Genomic DNA, 19618 nt, shown 5'->3' on the forward strand with positions numbered 1-19618 from the left:
AGGGAGAAGGGAAGCTTAAAGGAAGAGAAGGAGCAGGATAGGGAGATGGGAGGAGAAGGGGCAGGAGAGACAGGGGCCGAGTCAGAGAGGGAGTGAGCAGCAGCATGGGGAGTCAAGCTGGGGTCTCTATCATGCCTTTTCTGCACCCCGTGGGCCCAGGTCCCAGCATAGAGCTAGGAGCCCCAGTTCAGGGCAACAATTGCAACACGCCCCCCACCCCCTAGTGCCGTTACACCAAGGAGCAAGCTGACTCCATGACTTCCCCCCCCAGCAAGGGTGAGTGTGGTTTTGAAAAAGCTGGTTTTTCAGCTAAAGGGCGGTGTAGTGAGGCGGTGTGGCTCCCTGCCGCCCTGTAGAGGGGCCACCAGAGTGGGCGGAGCTAGGGAGCTCTGAGCCCGCCCCTCAGAGTCAGGCGGCGCCCCGGAAGTATAAAGGCTCCACCTCGGAGCTCACTGGACAGACAGCCGCCGGAGAGGCCAGATGCCCCCGGCCTGCCTCTCGTCCGCTGTCCGGAGGAGGGCCCTGCCCTGCCCTGCCCTGCCCTGCCCTGCCCTGCCCTGCCCTGCCCTGCCCTGCCCTGCCCTGCCCTGCCTCTCACCAACTACCCTGAGGAACCATGGTGCTGGACCCCCCCGGAGAACACCACCGTGACCCAGATGCCTCCAGAGCGGGAGTGTGGAAGCAGCCCGGGGGCAGCCGACCCTCGTCTGGCTGCCGCGCTGCCCGAGCTCCGTCAGCGTGTTGCGGCCAGGATCCCCACGGACACAGCAGCGGGTCCCGGGCGGGGACACAGTGGAGTGGGAGGGCCTGCCTTCCCCCTGCCACCCAACTCGCGGGTGGCCGTCCTCCCCCTCTCCCAGGCCCTTTGGAGGCTTGGGCCTACTATTGGTACTGCTACTGCTCAGCCCCTGTCCGAGGGCCTGGGCTCATTGCTACCGCTCAGCCCCCGCCCGAGGGCCTGCACGTCTGACTCCTTCTTGCCCCGCCCTGGCCCCGGGCCTGGGCTTATTGATACTATTTGTACTATTACGGCTCAGCCCTGACTGAGGGCCTGACTTGCTGTTGCCCCACCCTGACCGAGGGCCCGGGCTTACTGTGCTTTCTTGCAGTTGCCGCAAGGGCCGCCGAGGGAGACTCCCGCGGCCGGACTAATTCCCCCAAGACATCAACGGTGCGTAGTGAGGCGGTGTGGCTCCCTGCCGCCCCGGAGAGGGACAAGCCCCGGCTAACCTCTTTACAGGCGGCCTGAGCTCTGTACGGGGAATGGGGATGCTCGGCTGAGCCCAGAGGGGGCTCGATACAACCAGCCCAGCTGTGTAACCACCAGCTCTGCAATGGGTCAACAGTGGGTTGTTATCCAGGGCACGTTACAGACGGCACCTGCCCTGTCTCAGGGTTCACCTTGACTCGAGTTTTGCACCTTGAGCTCATTGATTGCTTGCTTCGCGAGGTGGCTAACGGCTGACAGATACATCCATCAAAGGAGCTCCTGGAGACAGATTCATCAATGAATCATAACAGGCCACACTGGGGAAGGGTTATTACTAATTGTTATCATGTACCTGAGGGCCAAGCAGCGCATGGTGCTTTACCAAATACAAGAGGTGGGGTGACAAGGCGGGGGGGTGCTCATTATTCAGCACTGGGGGGCTTAGGAGGACGGGCTCACTTTTGCAGGAGAGTTTTGATTCTGACGGGGACCACTGTTACCGTCCGTATCCCAGGAGGGCTCACGTAGAACCGTGATCATAGAATCATAGGACTGGAAGGGACCTCAAGAGGTCATCTAGGCCAGCCCTCTGCTCTCATGGCAGGACTTAGTATTATCTAAACCATCCCGGACAGGTGTTTGTCCAACCTGCTCTTAAAAATCTCCAATGATGGAGATTCCACAGCCTCCCTAGGCAATTTATTGCCATGCTTAACCACCCTGACAGGAAGTTTTTTTCCTAATGTCCAGCCTAAACTTCCCCTGCTGCAATTTAAGCCCATTGCTGCTTGTCCTAGCCTCCAAGGTTAAGAAGAACGTTCTTTTTTTCTCCCTCCTCCTTGTAACAGCCTTTTATGTACTTAAACTGTTATCACATAGGACTGTCCAGAGAAAGGAAGGATGGTCCAGTGGTTAGGGCTCTACCTTAGGAGTGGGTTCCACTTCCTGCTCCATCAATTCTTGTGTGACTTTGGGCAAGTCATCCAGACTCTGTGTGCCTCAGTTTCCCCATCTATGCAATGGGGATAACATGGGGCTAGTGTGAGTGAAGACATTAAAGACTGTGAGGCTCTCAGATACTACAGTGATGGGGGGTGGATAAATACCTAAGGTAGAGCCACCGCTAAAGAGGGCAGGAATGCAGCTAGGAAGATAGGCACTTTTGTAAAGGAACCAAGCAGTGCACCAGAAGCACACTGCTTACCGTACTGCAGGCTGGGAATGGGCTGCCTTATGGACCCCTTAACAGAGTGTGAGAAGACGCCCACTAACTAAACAGAAAGAAAGGGAGAGGGGGGAGGATGTCTCCAACCCATAATACTGAGTTACGCAGTTAACCCCTTGTCAACTACTGCCAACTCTTGCAATATGAGATGTTAGTCTTACAGCGCCAGCTCCTGGAGCCCTGTGATTTCTCAATTTTTGTATTTTAAAAAGCAAGTTTCTAGCCATTATGGTTGCAGAGACTAGCTGGAGAACAAGACCTGAAAGCGGAAGGCAAAGCAAAAAAAGAAAAAACCCCAGCAATTATTATTTTAAGTGTCACATCATTGTCAAGCCAATCTCATGAATTTGGCCGGTGTCTAACTCATGATTTTGTAATGTTTGGGGCTGGCCCCATAGATGCCAAAATAAGTGCCAGGAAGAACTAGTTGTGTCTGTACAGGGCCTAGCACAGTGGGGTCCTGGGGCTTCCATGCCATACACATAATAAATACCGTAGAACCTCGATTGCCTGAACCCCAATCTTATGAACAACCAGTCACACAAACCTATTTCCCTGATAGGGGGAAAAAAATCACCTGACCAAAGCAATGCTGGTGAAGAAAAAGTCAACATCCCTCCCCATTCCAAAACCTTCAGTGTACTGGAAATCGCTATGCAGTGGTTCGAAGGGCAAGAAGAAAGCGAAGACGGTGCCCCGTCCTGCAATACTGCATTGGACCTACTGTACGTTTCAAGATGTTCCGTTTTATGAACGTTTTGCTTTTCTGAACTCCTCAGTCCCCAACTGGGTTGTAAGTTAGGGATTCTACTGGAATAATAATAATGCAGATGAAAGAGAGACAGATGGAAATGCACAGATCTATAGATTAGATAAGGGGTGTAGGTGGGGACAGATAGATGGGTGTGCCTGGGAACAGCTAGCTAGCTAGATGGGTGTGCACAAGGACAGCTAGCCATGTGTGCATAGGGATAGCTAGTGGATGGGGATAGCTAGGTGGGTGTGCATGGAGATAGATACATAGATAGATAGCTCGGTGTGTATGCCTGGGATAGATAGATTACATAGATAATGGATGTGAAAGAGCATAGATAGATAGATAATGGGTAAGATGTCAGAAACCTACAGCAAGGGTAGCATAAAATCCCTCCTTTACCTGTAAAGGGTTAAGAAGCTCAGATAACCTGGTTGGCACCTGACCAAAAGGACCAATAAGGGGAGAAGATACTTTGAAATCTGTGGGGGAAGGTTTTTGTTTTGGGTTTGGGTGTTCTCTCCAGAGACAAAGAGGGAGACCAAGCAAGTAATCTAGCTCCTGGTGAATGATACATTTAAACTTACAGAAATAGTAAGTAATAGCAAGGAAATGTGTTAGAGTATCTTTTGTTTTAGCTTGTGAATTTTCCCTGTGCTAAGAGGGAGGTTTATCCATTTTTTGTAATGTTGAAGTTTTGCCTAGAGGGGAATCCTCTATGTTTTAAATCTTATTACCCTGTAAAATTACCTTCCATCCTGATTTTACAGAGGTGTTTCTTTTACTTTTTTCCCTTTTATGAAGTTCTGTTTTTTAAGAATCTGATTGCTTTTTAGTGTCCTAAAAACCCAAGAAGCTGGTCTGTGCTCACCTGCTTTACCTATTTGGTTGGTAGATTATTCTCAAGCCTCCCCACGAAAGGGGGTGAAGGGGCTTGGGGGGATATTTTAGGGAAACAGGAAGTGGTCCTTTTCCTGAATCTTTGTCCAACGCACTTGGTGGTGGCAGCAGTACTCATCCAAGGACAAGGAAGGATTTGTGCCTTGGGGACGTTTTTAACCTAAGCTGGTAGAAATAAGCTTAGGGGGTCTTTCATGGGGGTCCCCACATCTGTACCCCAGAGTTCAGAGTGGGGAGGGAACCCTGACAAAGAGGATAGATAGGTCGATAGATAGGTGGTGTGGCAGAGGATAGACAGATCCATAGGTACTGTGTGGCTAGGGAGGGATGGGTGTGCCTGAGGATAGCTACCTAGCTGTGCCTAGGGGGGAAGGGACAGCTAGCACAGCATAGGGCTAGGTTCACGGGGACCACAGCAGCATCTGGCTGGCGGTCTAGGTACATGGGGGCCACCGCAGAGAGACCGCCAGGCTGCTAGCGGAAAGCAACCCAGCCAATCACGTCAATCGCTGCAGGGGGTTGTGCTGGGGGCTGCAGGCGGGCGCAGAGGCCCCTGCCCCCCTCCCCAGTCCGGCCCGGGAAGCCACTGGCCGGCGGGCTCTGCCGGCTGCCCCGAGCTCGCCGCCTCCGTGAGCGGGGTTGGGCCGCCCCCTGCCGGCCCCAGCGGGGAAGGAGCCCCGGGCCCCCGCCGCGCTCCGGCCCCACGAGCTCTCCGCAGGCAGCCCCAGCAAACAGGCTCCTTCGCGGCAAGGGCTCAGGTAGGTACCGCCCGCCCCGGGGGCTCGCCCGCGGGGGGGCTGGAGAACGGGGGCGGGCAGGCTCCTGGGCTAGGCGCTGCCCCGGGGCTTTGCAACCAGGGAGGCGCTGCCCAGCGGCGGAGGGGCTCGGCCGGCTGCCCCCCGCCGCTGCCAGGGGAAGGAGCGAGGGGGGCCGGGGCGCCCGCTCCCCCCTGCAGCGCTCGGGCAGCCCAGCTGGGGCCGCGGCGGGGGCCGGAGACCCAGCGCTCGGCACAGCGCCCCCTGCTGCCGCGTCGGGACACGGCAGCGCCCCCTGCTGGGAAGCGAAGGCACTGCGGCGCCCCCCTGGCGCGCCTGCTGCCGAGAGACTACAGCGCCCCCCTGAGGCGTGGGACTTAGGGTGCAAGCGTCCCCTCTGCTCCCCTAACCCCGAGGGAATCTACCCAGCAGAGCCAGTGGTATTCTGCGCCCGTCCCCTCCGGGCTACGGAAGGACCCTTTGAGAAGGGTGTGGAGGGAGGGGGCTGGTTGGAGAGTCCCTGCAGAATGGGATCCACAAATCTAAATAGGGTCACCTGTGCCCTGGGGTGGGGTGCAGCCTAGAGGGGGCCAGTGGGTGAGTGTGTTCTGCCGTGTAGAGGATGCTCTGGGGGCAGTGATGGCTCCCTCCCTTCCGAATGGCCTGGGGTGGTCCCCTAGTCTCTGCTTTCTTTGCACTTCTTGTTCTAAACCCTTAGTCTCGTCACCATCCTAGATTGTCATTCTAGATCCTCCTTCCAGGCTCGTTAGCCTTCTGCACTATTGCTTTTCGTCAGGGCCACGGTGTGCATCCATTAGGAGAAGGTGGGAGAGCTGTGTGTGGGCGATCCTCCTGGCCTTGCTTTCTCCCCCGCTCTCCAGGGAATGGAGTCCAGCCCACCGGAAAAAGGCAGGCGGCTCTCCGAGACCTGGCACTCGCGGTGCTGCTGCTGTGGCCCCAAACTCTGCTGCTTCTGCTGGTGCTGCTGCAGCAGCTGCTTAAGGTGACTGCTCGGAGAGGGCGAGCATTAGAGGCTTGAGGGGCATGCATTTTACCCCTGTGGGGCTCTTTCGGATGAGACCTTTCAGTGGCGCTGGAACAATTTTTACAGTGGGGGTGCTGAAAGCCAGTGGTCCCCAAACTTTTTACTTTGCACCTCACCTTACCCCTGTCTGTGTACCCTCTCCCCAGAGCCGGGGCCAGGACTGGGCCGTGGCTCCGGGATGGGGAGGGGACACAGACAGAGGTAAAGGGGCCAAGGCTGGGACCACAGCTGGGGCTGGCAACAGAGCCCCAAGCTCGGGTCCGGCAGCAGCTGAAACCCCGCATGCGGGTCTGGGAGCGGAGCCCTAGGCATGGAGCTGGCAGCTGGGACCCCGTGCAAAAACTGAGGGGAGCTGCAGCACCCCCCGCACCCCTAGTTCCCGCGCCTATGAGGCCTGTAATACCAAGGCCCTGTCTGATTTACTGAACACTAAAGATCCCACAGTCTTTACTGGTAAGAGTAAAGATTTGGTGTCCTGGCTGTGGCCCCATTCGTGTGTAGCATGATGTCTGGTGGGTGGGTGTCGTCCACGACCCTAGAGGTGTCTGCATTTCAGTGCTCCGGTGGTGCTGTCAGCTGGAGAGCTATTCACGTTGGAATGTTCAAATCAATAGTTAGAACTGATTTAGGAAGGATCGAGTGGGCAAAAGGAGAGTAGCTCTCTACGTCAAAAAGGGTTTCCAAGTCACTGATAACTCCAAAGCAAATGATCCTGAATGCTTATGTCCTAATCGATAAAACATGAAATGGGGTATTAGTTGGTGTCAGCCACAGCCCCCTTAAACCGCACGAAGGAAGAGGATGACCTCTTCCTTACGCACCTATCTACAGGGTGTAGGGGGGAAAGGCTGCGGATCATGGGGGCCTTCAGTCTGAGTGACACATGTTGGAGGGCTCACGCTGGCAGGACTAAAACATCCTTGGAATTTCTAAAGCTTAGAGATGACAATTTCCTAGCTCAAAAAAAAGGAGTACTTGTGGCACCTTAGAGACTAACCAATTTATTTGAGCATAAGCTTTCGTGAGCTACAGCTCACTTCATCGGATGCATCTGATGAAGGGAGCTGTAGCTCACGAAAGCTTATGCTCAAATAAATTGGTTAGTCTCTAAGGTGCCACAAGTACTCCTTTTCTTTTTGCGAATACAGACTAACATGGCTGTTACTCTGAAACCTAGCGCAAAAAGTGTTGCAGCCAACATGGGGGAATTTTATGTTAAACCTGGTCCTAACAGATAAAGAAGAACTGATCTCACAACTAAAAGATAACAGTAGCTTAAGTTCAAGTGATCATGACTTGATTACATGTATAATGTGCAATGAAAATAAAGTCCAGACCACTAATATATTTACTTGGTGCTTTAATAGGGCCAATTTCACAAAGCTGCAAACAACTCTGAGCCAAATCAGCTGTGAGGAAGAATTTAGTCAGAAAAATGTGAATGATAATTGGGACTCATTTAAGAACACCTTACTAGATACACAGAAAGCCACAATCCCATGATTCAGGGGCCAGGCTGCTTAAAAAAAACTACTCAGTTTAGAGGGGAAGTGAAGGCAGCTATAAACACATGGAAGAAAGGGAAAGTTGATAGCAATGAATATAAATCAGAAGTTAGGAATTGTAGAAAATTGATAAGGGAAGCCAAGGGACGCAGGACGACATCTATGGCCAGCAGAGTTAAGGACAAAAGAAGTTTTTATAAATATATTAGGAACAAAAAGAATCCTGACAATAGTACTGGTCCATTACCAGATGGAAATGGCAGAATTATCAGTAGTAATGCAGAAAAGGCAGAAGTGTTCAATAAATATTTCTGTTAAGTATTTGGGGGGGGGGGAAACATATGATGCAGTCTCATCATCTAGGGATGCTAGCACACTTTTCACTTGTATTTTTGGAGGATGTTAGACACAAGCCACTAAAGTTAGACATTTTTAAATCAGCAGGTCCAGATACCTTGCAGGCAAGAGTTTTAAAAGAGCTGGCTGAGGAGCTTGCTGGAGTGTTAATGTTGCTTTTTAATAAGTCTTGGAGCCCTCGGAAAGTTCCAGAAGACTGTAAGAATACTGATGTTGTGCCAATTTTTAAAAAGGGTAAACAGGATGGCCCAGGTAATTATAGGCCTGTCAGCTTGACATCGATCCCAGGCAAGATAATGGAGCAGCTGATAAAGGACATGATTAATAAAGACCTAAAGGAAGGTAATGAAATCAATGCAAATCAGTGTGGGTTTATGGAAAATAGGTACTGTCAGGCTAACCTATCATTGTTTTTTAATGAGATTACAAGTTTGGTTGATAAAGATAATAGTGTTGTCATAATAGACTTCTGTAACGCGTTTGTCTTGCTACAGCACGACATTTTGATTAAAAAACTAGAATATAAAATGAACATGGCACACGTTAAATGGATTAAAAACTAGATAACTGAAAGGTCTCAAAAGTAACTGTAACGGGAATGGTCACTGAGCAGGTCTCTTTCCGGTGGGCTCCCGGTTTGGTTCTTGGCCCTATGCTATTTAACATCTTTATCAATGGCCTGGAAGAAAACATAAAGTCATCACTGATAAAATTTGCAGATTACACAAAAATTGGGGGAGTGGTAAATAGTGAAAAGGACAGGTCACTGATTCAGAGTGATCTGGATCGCTTGGTAAGCTGGGCGCAAGCAAACAATATGCATTTTAATATGGCCAAATGTAAATGTAGGAAAAAAGAATATAGGCCGTACTTACAGCACAGGGGACTCTATCCTGGGAAGCAGTGACTCTGAAAAAGATTTGGGGAAGGTGGTGGATAATCAACTGAACATCAGCTCCCAGTGTGAAGCTGTAGCCGAAAGAGCGAATGTGATCACCAGGAGAATCTCGAGTAGGAATAGAGAGGTCAGAGGCCTAGAAGTCCCAGTCAGGGATTGGGGCCCCATTGTGCTGGGCACCATATACACACAGAATGAAAAGACAGATCTTGTCCCAAAGAGCTTGCAATCTAAGTAATTATTGTTAGTTATCAAACAAACAATGGGGCTTTTCCTCAGTGTGGCTGAGCAGACACAGCAGGGAAAGGAGGGATACAGAAAATAGATGGAGCCCCCACATTGAGAATAATACCTCTCTCTTATATAGTGCTTTTCATCAGTAGATCTGTAAGTGCTTTACCAAGAGCATCAAAATCATTACCCTATTTAACAGATAGGGAAATTGAGGCACAGAGAAGGGAAGTGACATGCCCAAGGTGACCTAGCAGAGACAAGAGCAGAACCCCGGTTTCCTGCAACCCACTCTGTCTAGTACTCCATCCGCAAGCCACACCACTTCCCTTATCAACAGAATGATTCTCACAGGTTTCAGAGTAGCAGCCGTGTTAGTCTGTGTCAGCAAAAAGAACGAGGAGTACTTGTGGCACCTTAGAGACTAACAAATTTATTAGGGCATAAGCTTTTGTGAGCTACAGCTCACTTCATCAGATGCATTCAGTGGAAAATACAGTAGGAAGATACATATATACAGTGTGACAGATCCAGACCAGTGGGGTGCAGGAGTCTGGTCAAAGCCAAAGGGAGTGATAGCTCAGTGGTTTGAGCATTGGTCTGCTAAACCCGGCATTGTGAGTTTGATCCTTGAGGGGGCCATTAAGGGATCTGGGGTAAAAATTGGGGATTGATCCTGCTTTGAGCAGGGGGTTGGACTAGATGACCTCCTGAGGTCCTTTCTAACCCTGATATTCTATATTGGCCACTGGATGAACAGTTTCCTATTCCCTGAGTGACCAGAGTAGGGACTGCCCCTAGAGCAATCAGGAGCCTACCAGAACCAATTAAGACAAGCAAGCTAATCAAGACACCTGGAGCCAATTAAGAACTTTCTAGATTCAATTATGGCAGGCAGGCTAATCAGGACACCTGGTTTAAAAGGACCTCCCATCAGTTAGTAGGGGAGTGTGCCAGGAGCAGGGAGTGAGAAGGTGTGTTGCTGGAGGAGTGAAGAGTTCAAGTGTGATCAGGAGGAAGATCCTGCAGTGAGGATAAAGAAAGTGCTGGGGCAAAGGCCATGGGGAAGTAGCCCAGGGAGTTGTAGCTGTCACGCAGCTGATACAGGGAACATTGTGGACAGCTGCTATCCACAGAGCCCTGGGCTGGAACCTGGTGTAGAGCGTGGGCCCCTGATCAGACGTAGGAGGAGTTGACCTGGTCTGTGAGAAACACCAGAAGGGAAAGTCTAAATTGGAAAGGGATCTGCCCTGTCCCTGACCCACTAGGTGGAACACAGAGACTGCAGGGTTTGTTCTCCATTTCCCCCACGCTGGCCAGTTATGAGGTTAGCTGAGTGGACGGCAGGTTTGAGCCACTAGCATGAGTGACCAAACTGAGGGCTGCCGTGAATCTCTGAGGCGAGCAAATCTGCCAATAAGCGCAGGACCCACGGAGGCAGAGAAGGAACTTTGTCACAACTGAGAAAATGAAAAAATGGGTCCTGCCATACCAACTCTAACGAGACTCACAGGTTTGTTACTCCAACCCAGAGAAATCTGCATGGTTACCGGTCCACTTGGGAACCATGTTTAGGGCTTGGATCCTCCTTGTTAACACAGATAAAATATCCCTGCCACTCTCCACCACAAATTCCACGTCCGTCTGTTTCAGGAGTTGGATGGTGAGAAGGAGACAAAGAGACCGGTTCGGGCACAAGACATCCAGTGTCTCCCAGCTGGAGATCCCCCCGCCCTTCGAAGAAAGGTATGTTTGACGCCACCCAAAATGCACCATGCAGGAGGACGGGCCTCAGATAGCGACCAGAAGCTGGAATACAAGGAAGAACAATAAGTGGCTCTTTTTAAAAATTAAAGTCACCAAGTTTGGGTCTGAGCTGATCCCCTGGGTCGGAACATATGAGATGTGGGGAACATTCAGATCGGGTCCAAAGGTTGAGGTCAGGTTTATCTCCCAGGAACACTGTCCCGTGCATCTCCTTAGTTCTGGCTCTGCCACGGGAAAGAGTTGGGGATGATCCGGGGCAGCAGGGCCAGGGAGTACCACACGGTCAGCCCCATCAGCCCAGGAGTTGGGATAGGCACTCTGCGTGCCACTGAGCAGGTGGCTTGGGCAGGGAGTTGGGGCAGGTCCTGCACAGACTGAGTTGAGTCAGGGATGGATAGCAGCCAGGGGATGGAGGGGTGGGGTACTGAGAAGGGAACAGGTCATGCAATTGCCAGGACTCTGTCTAGAGGTCACGTCTCTCTCGCTCACTCTCTCCTCGTCTCCTAGGCTCACTGTAGAAGAAGCGGCCTCCTGGAAGCGCTCGTTTGATTGCGTGCTGGCGAGCCCGGCTGGCCGGAGCGTCTTCATGGAGTTCCTGCGGACGGAGCACAGCGACGAGAACATGGCCTTCTGGCTGGCCTGCGAGGAGCTCAAGAGGGAGCAGAGCCAGGAGCAGGTCTGCGAGAAAGCCAAGAAGATCTACCTGGATTACATCTCTATCCTGTCCCCAAGGGAGGTAGGTCTGCCACCGCCCTGTTGGGAGGCAGCTCAGGGGACCTCGCTCCCAGCTTATGCCTTCCCATTGTTGTCACCTTACAATGTAATGCAACACCAGGGAAACAAGGCCCTAAACACCAGGCACTGCCTTGAATATTGGGGGAGGGCAGCATAGAGTGTCTCCTTGCACCTGACGCCCCAGCAATGGGACCGTCTCCAAAGCAAGTGGTCCTCTGACATCAGCCAGCTGAGCTTCCCTGCAGCAGTTGCTTCTGGCTGTAGAGTTGACCCCTACTTTATTTGGAATGGGTAGGTCCTTGAGTTAGCTGTCCCGGTCTCACAGTTAGCTGCCAGGTCACAGCAGCTCACGGCACTTTGGAACCATCTATGCCAGTGCCCGAGAAAGGCTGGGGTCTCTCTTCTGCGGAAAAGGACCTAGGGGTGACAGTGGACGAGAAGCTGGATATGAGTCAGCAGTATGCCCTTGTTGCCAAGAAGGCCAATGGCATTTTGGGATGTATAAGTAGGGGCATTGCCAGCAGATCGAGGGACGTGATCGTTCCCCTCTATTCGACATTGGTGAGGCCTCATCTGGAGTACTGTGTCCAGTTTTGGGCCCCACACTACAAGAAGGATGTGGATAAATTGGAGAGAGTCCAGCGAAGGGCAACAAAAATGATTAGGGGACTGGAACACATGACTTATGAGGAGAGGCTGAGGGAGCTGGGATTGTTTAGCCTGCAGAAGAGAAGAATGAGGGGGGATTTGATAGCTGCTTTCAACTACCTGAAAGGGGGTTCCAAAGAGGATGGCTCTAGACTGTTCTCAATGGTAGCAGATGACAGAACGAGGAGTAATGGTCTCAAGTTGCAGTGGGGGAGGTTTAGATTGGATATTAGGAAAAACTTTTTCACTAAGAGGGTGGTGAAACACTGGAATGCGTTACCTAGGGAGGTGGTAGAATCTCCTTCCTTAGAGGTTTTTAAGGTCAGGCTTGACAAAGCCCTGGCTGGGATGATTTAACTGGGAATTGGTCCTGCTTCGAGCAGGGGGTTGGACTAGATGACCTTTTGGGGTCCCTTCCAACCCTGATATTCTATGATTCTCCAAAGGGCTCTTGGCAGGGCCCTGGACAGCCAGGGCATCCCAGCAGAGCCGCTGTGTGAGGAGTCCTGGTCCCTGGGTTCAAGAGCGTTGCCCGTCTCCCTCCGCAGGTCAGCATCGATGCGAGTGTGCGCGAGTCAATCAACAGGTCCCTGGCGAGGCCCAGTGCGCAGATGTGCAACGAGGCCCAGGGGCAAATCTACACTCTCATGCACCGAGACTCCTACCCCCGGTTCCTGAACTCACCACTGTACAAGTCACTGGAGCAGAGACTGGCTGCGCTGGCTTGTGACACCTAGCCAAGCCCCGGGCACGCACACGCGTGTCAGGATACTGCCAGCTCCTTCAGCTTCCTGCCAGCTCCTCAAGGCACCGGGGGAAGATGGGACAACCCTAGAGACAGAGCCTCAGTGCTCCCTCTCTCCCCGTGGGTGAAGCCACTGATGTTTTGGTAGCAATGTTGATCTAGAACTTACTCTAGTCTGTCTGAACCAAACAAGATGTAACTCATGCTGGGCTTTGGGAGAATTTCACTAGGGCCTGTAGAGATGGGACGAGCCTGGGGTCCTAGAATTGGGAGCCTTTCAGAGCATTGTTTTTCCTAGAATTAGGATGGTATCTCTGTTGGCGTGGTTCTAGAGCATGGACGATATGTGTGGCCTGGACCACGGTTCTAGAACATGGATGGTCACAAGCTGGAGTGGGATCTAGAGTGTGGCTTGTGTGTGATCTAGGGGTTCTACTATATGACTTGCACATGAGTCTGGGTTTGTGGAACAAAGGTTATAGCTGATCTGTGATAGGTTCTAGAATGTGGGGCCTTCTCAATCTGTGGGGGCGTTTAGGATTGTGAAGCTTTGAGAACTTGAAGCACCGTGTTTTTGTTTTAGGGGCACGAAAAGTTCCCCACCAACATTTAATTGTGTTTCAGAATTTCTAAGAGTTTCATAAATCTCTTAAGTGGGCTTCTTCCCCACCTCTCTGAGCTAAGTCAACAGGGCTCAGTTACTCCCTTAGTACTGGAGCAGGTCCCAGCGGGCAGCACATTTAAAATCTGGCCAAGCAGCTCCCAGGCCTAGCTCTAGATGGTCACACGAGAAGACACTAACGTTATTTTATTTATCAGTTGGGGCTGCAAAAATTAATTCTGTCCCCTGAATGCAAAAAAAATAAAAATAAAAATAAAAAAAGCCACAGGGGATTAATTTAAAAAAATGACTTGGCTGGTACATACCAGACATTACTAGCCACTCGCTAGAGTCTTTAGACCTTATGTGCAAAGGTGGCTACTTGTTTTGGTTGTCCACCTTTAGCCACCGTGGGCATGATTTTCAGAGGCCGTGAGCCCCCATATATCTAATGGGAATTACATGTACCCAGAAAAGCATCTCAGAGGCAGCTTGTGTTAGGTGCCCCAAAAAATCCTGCCTGAAAATTGGCTATTTAACAGCTCCTCTCATTGGCGCTACAAGATATCACTCATGTTTTATGATTTGTGGCCAGTCCTATCTAGCTCATTCGAAGAGGCTGCAACTTCTAAATGCCCAGGGAATGGGGGGGAGGGGGGTGCATGCGCACCCGCTTGGGAGCTTATGTATTAAATGAATCGGTGAATCTATCTTTTTTTCCCTCACGAGAGGCATTCCCATCACAAAATCCCCCACCCCACATGCCATTAATAATGATGTAACACTTTCATCCATAGATCTCCACATGCTTAACAAGGGAAGAGCAGAACCATCATCCTTGCTTTGGAAGGGGGGGGAGGGGTGGAACTTAGGCACAGAGCAGGGAAGTGACTTGCTCAAGGTTGCACAGCAGAGCCAGGACTAGAACCCAGGTTTCCCAACTCCTTCTCTGGTGCCCGAGCCATGGGACGATGCTGCCTCCACTCACTGGCACCTTTGTTCCACCATTCCCCTTTCACGCATCTATCAGCATAATTCCAGTGGATACAGTCACTGCCAGAGGAGACCTCAACATAGTAATACCCAGCTCCTCCCAGCAGATTTACAAATATAGGTCAGTAGCGTGAGCCCTATTTTGCCAGCAAGGAAATCGAGGCACGGAGCAGGGACATGCCTTCCCAGGGTCACACAGCAGGCCAATGGCAGAGCCAGGAATAGCGTGCAGGACCCACTAGCCCCAGTCCAATGCTCTATCTACTAGGCATTGCAGCCTCCTTAACAGAGATGAAGGCACAAATGGCTTGTGGTTTCAGATGCCTCCATTTTTGGGGTGCTCAGCGTGAGAACCCTTCAGAAAGCACTCAGCCCCCACCTCTCAAAACCAGGTGCCCATTAGCAGACACCATAAAGCGAGGCACCCCCAGTCACTTATGCAAACGCAAACCTAGGGCCTGTTTGTTCTGTGTGAACGTTAAAGATCCCAGGGCACTTTGCGGTGGAGTAGACTTTGCTCTGGAGACCTTGGCCTAAATGACCCCTACTCCCAATTCTGTGTGCCACTTGGCTGCTACCCTCCACCCCAGAGCTGGCTGCATGTCAGCAGCACTGTCCATATCGCGTTGGTGACGGGATTTGGGCAGAAAGGCACGAGAGGTATAACATTACAGTAAGAATGGCTAAGTCCCCAGCATGCTGGGGTTCGAAAGCACGAATACCCAGCCAACACTCTTTACACCTTTATTGCTCTAGCTGGAGATTTGCTCTCCCTTTCACCCCCACTTTTTTGGGGGGAGCAGGGACACATTCTATCTTCGAGAGAAAACAAAGCTGGCTGATCCATACGCTGTGTATGGCAGGGGACTAGCGCCACGGCCCCCTGACTGCTGGAGATAAAGGGATGAAAGCAGGCAGGCACCCAGCCCTGTCTGTGCTGAGCCTGAAGTGGGTCATAAGAGCAGGATTGAGGTGGCAGGAGCTCTGACCCTCTATCCCATCCCACCCCCGTGCTTTCTCTTCTCTATCCTGCCACTCCTCTACCTCCTTCAGCCTGTCAGCATGGGGCCCAGTGATTTCCAGTCTCGCTCGGTGAAGCTCAAAAGTCTCCCCAGTTCAGAGTGGTTAACCCCCCCAAAAGTTTGGTGCTGAAGGTAGGAGGTGGCGCTGAATAACAGCTTCCCCCCATGTGACTCCTGCTCCTCTCGGGTCAGGCGTACCGTTAAGAACAGCCTCCCTCGCCTGGAATTTTCCTTGGCCAATCCCACCTGGAATCAGGATACACAGAGGCAGCCGCCAAGAAAGGGCACAATTATTTACAACGAAGAGTAACTGCACTTCGGGGTGTGGGGTTTAAAATCAGGTTCCAGGATCAAGTGTAGCAGGGAATTAGGATCAAGTCTTCGTGTAATATCCAGTTTGCAGAAAACAAGTCACCAATGGGAAGGAGAGACCCACGAACAGGTGCAGCTAAAGCCCTGTGCATCTTCAGCTCTCATCTTCTCGGGAAGGAAAGGAGGGTCACTGGTTTTAAAACAGGAGCTCGCTGTCATTCAATGGACTTCCCCCTGAAGGGCAGGAAATCCCTCACTGGCTGGCTGGAGGATTAATACTCCAGGACTGCACCACCGAAATGCCAGCAGAGGAGGAATTAAAGGCAGTCCATCTCCCTCTGTTAGCTGTTTTTGCAGGGGGAGTTTGGTGTGTTGTGACCACACTCAGGGAAAATACCCACATGTAAAGAGAATGTCTGCCCTGATTTGGGTGAGAAGGCTCCCCCTGTTCTACTGGTTCCTCTACTGCACCCTAATTCCCAGCCACCTTCAACCCCATTACAATCCCTCTCATCCACACACCACAAAGCAGCCCGAGAGCCCGGTGAAGACAAGGGGAGCTGAGTGCTAACTCTACAGGGTATGCATACCTAGTAGATCCTCTATGGAGAACTGCCCAGGGGAGCCAGAGAGCAGCCTATAAGGCTGTGCCTATGGGTCTGGGGGAGCCCAAACAGCGTGGCAGTTGCCTGCCTGTATGGCGCCTGTTGCCCCCAACAGCCCTTTATAGTGGGGCTGAAATAAGGGGAGAACTGGTCTCTTCTCATGGTACTTCCCCCATCCCAGAGCCGAAACGCCATCTGTTAGGAGACCAGCCCTCCCAGCAGCCGGTTACACATACGTCCGTGCAAAACGCATGCCAGAAGCCAAGCACACCCCTGGCAATACTTCATCGCAGCCCAGGGACCTGGGTGTCAGCCAGCAGGACTCCACCTGCTCCGAACCCGGAGCGGGAGCATCCCCAGGGTGCTGTCAAGGGCAGAGTGGAAGGGGCTTTCGGTGCCCCCTGGTGGCTTGTGCGAGGACTGATGCCGACACAGCCCCGGAGAGCTGCCTTCCAGATCGGTTCAGGCAGAGGGGGGTAGACGGGAGTCTTCACTCCAGGAATGACAATTTGAGACACACCGGCCTGTGGATTGCCCTGGGCAGGGGACAGTAGGAAGCCTCTGCCTCCGAAAGCAAATGCTGCCTGGGATTTGGAAAGCCCCTCTCCCATGCATAACAGGGAGATTCGCCAGAGACAGGCCGCCGAGATTCAGGGATCACCCAGCTCATAAAAACAAACAGGGGTCAGCTTAACCTGGCCAATGAAAGGGACGAGCACGGGCGAGGGGGCTGGGCACCTCGGCTGCTGCTAGGCTACTTCCTGTGAGCTCGACAAACAGCACCCCAAAACCTCTGGCAGGGCAGATTTCTCCTGGCCTCTGTCATGCTCCACGCACCCACTGCTTCCTCCAGGGTGATGGACTAGAATGACCCAGCAGGTCTTTCCAGGCTAGGGTTCCAATGATCACTCCAGTCAAAATATAGACATCAAAAAAGAGGAGTCTCCTAGGGGCTGGCACCCTGGCATCGCACCTTCTGGGCTTGAGGCTCGGGTACCCCTAACGCCAAACAATCCCTCCCTCTAGCCAGTGAGTGAATCCTCATTACATTCTCGGGAGCCAAAAGGGAGGGACTTTCAGCTCCTCTCTCAACAGGTTAGTTCTCTTCCCTTCCCCTCCCCCCACCCCCAGTTTCAAATTTAGATGGTCAGAGATAATCCTTTGCCGTCTGGCTGCATCGTCTCCGCGGGTGGCCCGGGTGCAAACAGGAGCGGCCTCAGCAGAACTGGAAGACAACACAGGAGGGAACAAGTGAGTGACTCCTCTCCTGCTGGGGCTAACTAAGCTTCTAGCAAAAACACCACTAAAGAGACCAGGGTCGGTTCAGGAGTGGGCTCCCGTTGCTGGAGGGTGCAGAGAGAGAGAGAGAGAGAATGAGATTCAGGAATCCAGAAGGACACTTGCTGGTGTATTTTAGGTTGGAGGGGGATGACAAACAGGCACTGAGTTCCAGACCAGTGGTTTTCAAACTTTTTTTCTGGCGACCCAGTTTAAAAAAACTGTTGATGCCGGCGACCCAAAGGAGCTGGGGATGAGGGGTTTAGGGTGTGGGAGGGGTTCAGGGTTGGGGTAGAGGATTGGGGTGCGGGGGTGAGGGCTACGGGGTGGAGCCGGGAATGAGGGAGCTCTGGGCTGGGGGTTAGGGTGCAGGAGGAGATCAGGGCTCTGGGCTGGGGGTGCAGGCTCTGGGCTGGGGCCAGGGATGAGGGGTTTGGGGTGCAGGAAGGGGCTCCGAGTTTGGGGGGGACTCAGGACTGGGGCAGGGGATTGGGGCGCAAGGTTGAGGCACGAGTTTACCTCGGGTGGCTCCCAGTCAGCGGCACAGAGTGGGTGCTAAGGCAGGCTTCCTGCCTGTCCTGGCACCATGGACTGCGCTGCGCCCCAGAAGCAGCCAGCGGCAGGTCCGTCTCCTAGGCAGAGGCCCGCAAGTGGCTCCACGCAGCTCTCGCCTGCAGGCACCACCCAGCTGGCAGAGCCCCGTGGCTCCCCTGCCTAGGAGCTGGACCTGGTGCTGGCCGCTTCCGGGGTGCAGCGCGGTGTCGGAACAGGACTATCCCGCCTTAGCTGGGCAGCACTGCCGACAGGACTTTTAACAGCCCCCCCGCCAGCCATGTTATAAAAGCTCCACTGCCCACCTGGGCCACAACAACTTTTTTCTGCATATAAAAGCCAGGGCCGGCGGTAGGGAGCAGTAGGCAAGGCTATTGCCTAGGGCCCCACACCACAGGGGCCCCCCGCAAAGCTAAGTTGCTCAGGCTTCAACTTCAGCCCCAGGAGGCAGGGCTCAGGGCCCCGAGCTTCAGCCTCGCATGGCGGGGCTTCAGCTTTCTGTCCTGGACCCCAGCGAGTCTAACAGTGGCCTGGTTTGGCGGCCCCCCCTGAAACCTGTTCACGGCCCCCACAGTGGGCTCCGGACCCCTGTTTGAGAACCACTGTTCTAGAGCACAGGGGAAGGAGACGTGGATATAACACTCTAGAGCGTGGCACCAGAGCGCTGTGTTCCAGAACACCTAATGCAGGGGGCTGAGATGTGGACACTGCATTCTAGAACGCCATGCTGGGTGTGGGTGAAATGGACACTACACTCCAGAGCAATTGCTCTGTCTCCCCCTCGAAGGAGAGCAATGAGTACAGACCTTCCAGCGGTTCCCGCACTCGTTACACAGCACGAACGTTGTCATGGGTTCATCGGCGCTACGCGTCTGGACCTATGGAGAAAACCAGTCATGCAGACTCAACGGGGAGCATGGAAGTGTCTGCTTTGATTCCTTCTAACTTCCAGGCTCTGAGGGAGTGGACATTGGGGATGGAGGAGGAAGGGAATTCTTGCAGATGGAATGAGAACCGCCCCGGACCTTCCCCAAAACTCAGTCCCCCACCAAACCACAAACCAGTTCCCATATCTGAAAAGTTCCTTTTATCTTCTCCTCCTTCCCTGTTATTTCGGATCGTGCTGCCCAAGCTGCCTCTGCTCCTCCCTGCGTCTCAGCCCCAGGCAGAAGCAGGAAGTAGTGGATATCCCACAGGAAAGTACGATCCTCCCCTAAATTCCAGCCCAGCCTTGCAGGCGCAAGAGGCCTGGATAAGGTCTTGCGCTTTGGGGTGGTACGGCTGAACCTCCAGGAGCCACCTCCCCCACAAGGAAACAGATGCAGTCCAGGGGTTGAGTGGCATGAGGGGCAATGGGCCTGACTGGAAGCCTCTGGTCTTCCGCGGGTCTCTGGGCTAATCCTCCTAAGGTTGCAGGGACATAACTCGTCACAGTAAAGTAGAATCCTGGTTGGAAGGTCCCAAATTTCTCTGGACTATC

General features: G+C 52.7%; 2 protein-coding genes across 3 annotated transcripts in view; one reads left to right on the plus strand and one right to left on the minus strand.

The window, feature by feature from the left end:
• Positions 1-656: 656 nt before the first annotated feature.
• Positions 657-14987, plus strand: LOC311510243 (uncharacterized protein; the record flags this gene model as incomplete). Its single annotated transcript, XM_084609768.1, has 7 exons — positions 657-774; positions 1110-1171; positions 4659-4847; positions 5726-5847; positions 10534-10626; positions 11155-11383; positions 12579-14987. The coding sequence occupies 7 exons, from the start codon at positions 657-659 to the stop codon at positions 12765-12767; spliced, it is 1002 nt and encodes a 333-aa protein (XP_084465894.1). The 3' UTR covers positions 12768-14987.
• Positions 14988-15099: 112 nt separating this feature from the next.
• Positions 15100-19618, minus strand: part of TCEA3 (transcription elongation factor A3) — a 29871-nt gene continuing 25352 nt past the window's right edge. For both annotated transcript variants that reach the window (XM_084652252.1, XM_084652251.1), the window contains 2 exons: positions 18945-19016; positions 15100-17533 (listed from right to left, as the gene is read on the minus strand). In XM_084652252.1, the coding sequence (XP_084508378.1) occupies positions 17525-17533; positions 18945-19016 (81 nt within the window). In that variant the 3' untranslated portion in view covers positions 15100-17524. The remainder of the gene's footprint in view (positions 17534-18944; positions 19017-19618) is intronic.

The sequence above is a fragment of the Lepidochelys olivacea genome, assembly GCF_965140295.1.
Source record: "Lepidochelys olivacea isolate rLepOli2 genome assembly, chromosome: 19".
Lineage (NCBI taxonomy): Eukaryota > Metazoa > Chordata > Testudines > Cheloniidae > Lepidochelys > Lepidochelys olivacea.